This window comes from Chrysochloris asiatica, unplaced genomic scaffold, assembly GCF_000296735.1.
Source record: "Chrysochloris asiatica unplaced genomic scaffold, ChrAsi1.0 scaffold00367, whole genome shotgun sequence".
Classification (NCBI taxonomy): Eukaryota; Metazoa; Chordata; class Mammalia; order Afrosoricida; family Chrysochloridae; genus Chrysochloris; species Chrysochloris asiatica.
The window spans coordinates 1,103,508-1,107,430 of record NW_006408885.1 but is presented as its reverse complement, the minus strand read 5'-3'; the positions used below and the strand labels follow the sequence as shown (position 1 = coordinate 1,107,430).

The window sequence follows — 3,923 nt, the reverse complement described above, 5'->3', positions numbered from 1 at the left end:
AAAAAAAAAAAAAAAAAGTCAACCATCAGCTGGAAAATTGGTGCTTATAGTTTTCCGGAATTTTTAAGAGTCAGCATTGGAACACTATCAGGAAAAAGGTTTAACAATAGTGCTCCTTACAGTGAGATGCTCACTGAAGAACTGAAGCCTAAACTTCAAATTAAACGCAGAGAACAGCTATCCAAGGGAGTTGTGATCTTGAATCACAATGCACGTCCACACACCTCTGCCCACACTGTTGACACTCTGCAAAAACTTCATTTTGAGAGGTTCAAGCATCCTCCCTATAGTCGTGATCTTGCTCCATTAGACTTACACCTATTTGGTCCCCTGAAATCAGCCCTTCGAGAACAAAGACTCACCTCTGAATGAAGAAGTGAAGAAAGCAGTGCATTCATGGCTTACAGCTCAGCCAAAAACATTTTTTAACAAGGGAATACAAAAGCTTGTTGACAGATGAACAAAGTGAATTGAAAAGCAAAGAGATGTTGAAAAATGATGTATCTGTCTGTCTTTTCTAAAAATTGATTAAAATAAACTCTACAACCAGAGTACAGATAATTTTTGACTCACCATCATATAATAAAGCATGGTCATCACTGTGTACTCAAATGTAAGCTGCTTTTATTATTCTAGGTCCTTAAGATAGAGTAGTGAATCAGATAAGAATCTTGGCCTCAAGACAGATGGGACTCCTAGTGTAGTGCTGTAAGATCAGCACAGGACTGCGAACCACAAGGTTGGCAGTTCAACCCTACCAGGTGCTCTTCAGAAACCCTACACAGAACTGACCTAACAGCACTTAACAACTGGAGACAGATAAACTATCAACAGCTATTTTGAATTGTGATGCACACTATGAAAATAACAAATGTGTGGTCTTGGGGGTAGGAAACTATTTTAGATAGAGTGGTCAGGTAAACATTCTCTGAGATACTTGATCTATGACTACAATGGCAAGAAAGAACCTTATACAAGAAATGCTAGGGAACTGTGCTTGAAGCAAGCTGCCACCTTCCAGGAAGAACAAAGTCCATGAAGCTAGTGAACAATAGGATAGAAGGCAGGGGAACTGGCATGAGATACGGTCAGAGAAGTCAGCAGGTAACTTCTAAAAGCAAGGTAAGGTGAAGTGTTTCCTCTTCATCTGTCTTAAAGGGCTAGGAACCCAAAGGAGAATTTTAAGCAAGGGGAAGAATATATGATCTGATTTACACATTTCAAAGTGCCCCTTTGATAACATAGTCCACAAAGACTATGTTCTATATCCTGCTTTGGCGAGTAGCATCTAGGATCTTAAGGCCCATGAGTGGCTATCTATGGTGCAGTAGTCTCTCCATGTACAGTAGAAACAAAAATGATGGAAACTGAAGATGCTTGGAATCAATTAGTCCAAAGAACCAATGCAGCAGATGAACATCAGTTACAACTCTCAAACCAAAGAGTGAGATGGTGCCCGGATACCACTAGCAACTGTTCTGAAAGGGATCACATTAGAAAGTCCCACATGGAATGGGAGAAAATGAACTCGAAATTTTAAAATAGAAGACCAGGTTTACTGGTCAGAAGGAACTCAAGACTATGGCCCTGTATCATCCTTTAGGTTTGGAAAAGAACTCACCCTCTTGGCCAAGCAGTAGACAGGTATACGGAGGGGTGGGGTGGGGAGGGGGTGGTGTCAACATTAGTAAAATATGCTCACGGTGGAATGACCAGTCACTCAAGAACAAAAGAGCAATATTTACCTAATGGCAAAGTTGAGAAGGGATGGGAAGGAGAGTGGAATGAAAATATGAACCACAGGGAGGAAGTGGGATAACTTTTTTTACATGGAGATTGCAATGACTGAGATGAAAACATGTGTATGATTTGTTCAATGTAAAACTGATGACCCTATCTGTAAAACGTCACAATAAAAAGCTTTTTTTTTTTTTTTTAAGTGGGGGGGGGCTTTAACTGCTGTATGAAAAAGGGACTGAAGAAGGGACTGTCGGGGCAAGAGTGGGGGCTCAAAGACCCCTATAAAGAGGCTGTTGCACTTGTCCACGATTCAAAGCACACAAGCAGAAGTACCGGGCATGTGGACTGGTGAGCAGGAAAAAGAGTGCAAATTAAACATAAAAAGTAAGCCACCGGCGCTGGTATGTCGTAATCCAAGGTCCCTAGCATCATAGTGGCCTTCTTCTCCATGCCCGCCCTGAAGCCAGTGTAGTGTTCACCTTGGGATTCCAATACAGTGCTCACTTGGGAGTAGTGCCAAGCCACCCTTTCTGGAGACCCGTCCCCGGTCGCCCTCCATACACCGCCCCAACCCAGGTCGCGCTCGCTCCTATCACCGCCAGCAGCACCGCTCACCCGGATGCCCTGCAGCACCCGGACCCGCTCCTCTTCATCCATTCCGAAGGACACCCTGCGACCCTCGCTGCTCTCGGCGCTCCCCATGGTGGGAGGAGGCAGTGGCAACAAGACCTGGCACCAGAAAAACGGGTAGACGCCGGATTAAACTCTCAAGCCCCACACTTTGCAGCACTCGTTGCTGCCGCCTCAGTTGTCTTGGCCGGCATACACCAACAAAACCACATCCTATTGGCTACTACCAGAGACTCAGCCAATCACGGAAGCGTGGCCGCAAGGCTTTGTGGGTGCTGTAGTCTCGAGTCGGGTGATGGTCAAGTACGGGTTTGGGAAAGCTCGCCATTGAATCTGAGCCAAAGTTAATGTTCTGAGACCCGAAACCACTGAGGAGACTGCATGGCCCACTGCACCATCATTTCAACAAACACGTATTAAGATGCGCTACTATTGTAGCGTAGTGGTTACGAATCTAGCTGCGAACTTTAAGGTCAGCGGTTCGAAACTACCAGCCGCTCCACGGGAGAAAAATAAGTCTTTCTACTCCTGTAAAGATTTATACCTTAGGAAACCCTGTACAGGGTGTCTATGGGTCGGAACCGACTTGACGGCACTTAACACCAACAACAACTATTGTTGGTAGGTCCAATCTAGCGTGTCCCCACTCCTACTGGCCCTACATACAACAGAACGAAACATTGCGCCATCTTCACAATTTTTGCTGTATTTGTGTCCATTGTTGTAGCCACTGAATCAATTCTCTGTGAGGAGTTTCATCTTTATCGATGACCCTCTACCAAGATTGGTCCTTCTCCAGAAAAAGGTCCCTTCTAACACCATCCAAAGGAGCTCTGTTAAAGTAATGGTTACAAATCGGACTGCGAACCTCAAGGTCAGCAGTTCGAAACTACCAGCTGTTTCGCGGGATGAGGCGTTCTGCTCCCGTAAAGACTTAACAGCCTCGGAAACCCTGTACAGGGTCACTATGAGTCGGAACCGACTCCACGGCACAAAACAACAAAACAAACACCATCCAAAGTAGTCTCATCATCCTCCCATCTAAGAAGCATTCTGGCTGTTCTTCTTCCAAGAGAGATGGCTATATTTTCTCCACGTAGCCCACGGGATATTCACTATTCTCCACCAACATCATAACTCAAAAATATCAACTCTTCTTCCTTCGTCTTTCCCATGCATACAAGACTATTGAAACATCTTGGATTGGGTCAGGTGCACCTTAGTACTCAACATGACATCTTTGCCTTTTTAATATTTTAAAGAGGTCTGTTGAAGCAGATTTGCCCCATGCAATCATCATTTGATTTCTTGACACCCGCTTCCATGGGCATTGACTATGAATCCAAGTAAAATGTTATCCTTAACAGCTTTAATATTTTCTCCATTTATCATGATGTTGCTTATTGCTCCTGTTGTGAGAATTTTTGTTTTCTTTATATTGAGGTGTAAGCCCTTCAAAAAATTATGTTGTTGTTGTTGTTGTTAAGTGCCATCGAGTCGGTTCCGACCCATAGCGACCCTGTACAGGGTTTCCAAGGGTGTAAATCTTTACG

General features: G+C 44.2%; 1 protein-coding gene across 1 annotated transcript in view; it reads right to left on the bottom strand.

Annotated features, from left to right (window-relative positions):
• Window positions 1-2,442, bottom strand: part of CHCHD6 (coiled-coil-helix-coiled-coil-helix domain containing 6) — a 517,542-nt gene extending 515,100 nt beyond the window's left edge. Inside the window, exon 1 of the mRNA XM_006876231.1 lies at window positions 2,356-2,442. Coding sequence (XP_006876293.1) covers window positions 2,356-2,442 — 87 coding nt within the window. The remainder of the gene's footprint in view (window positions 1-2,355) is intronic.
• Window positions 2,443-3,923: the final 1,481 nt, after the last annotated feature.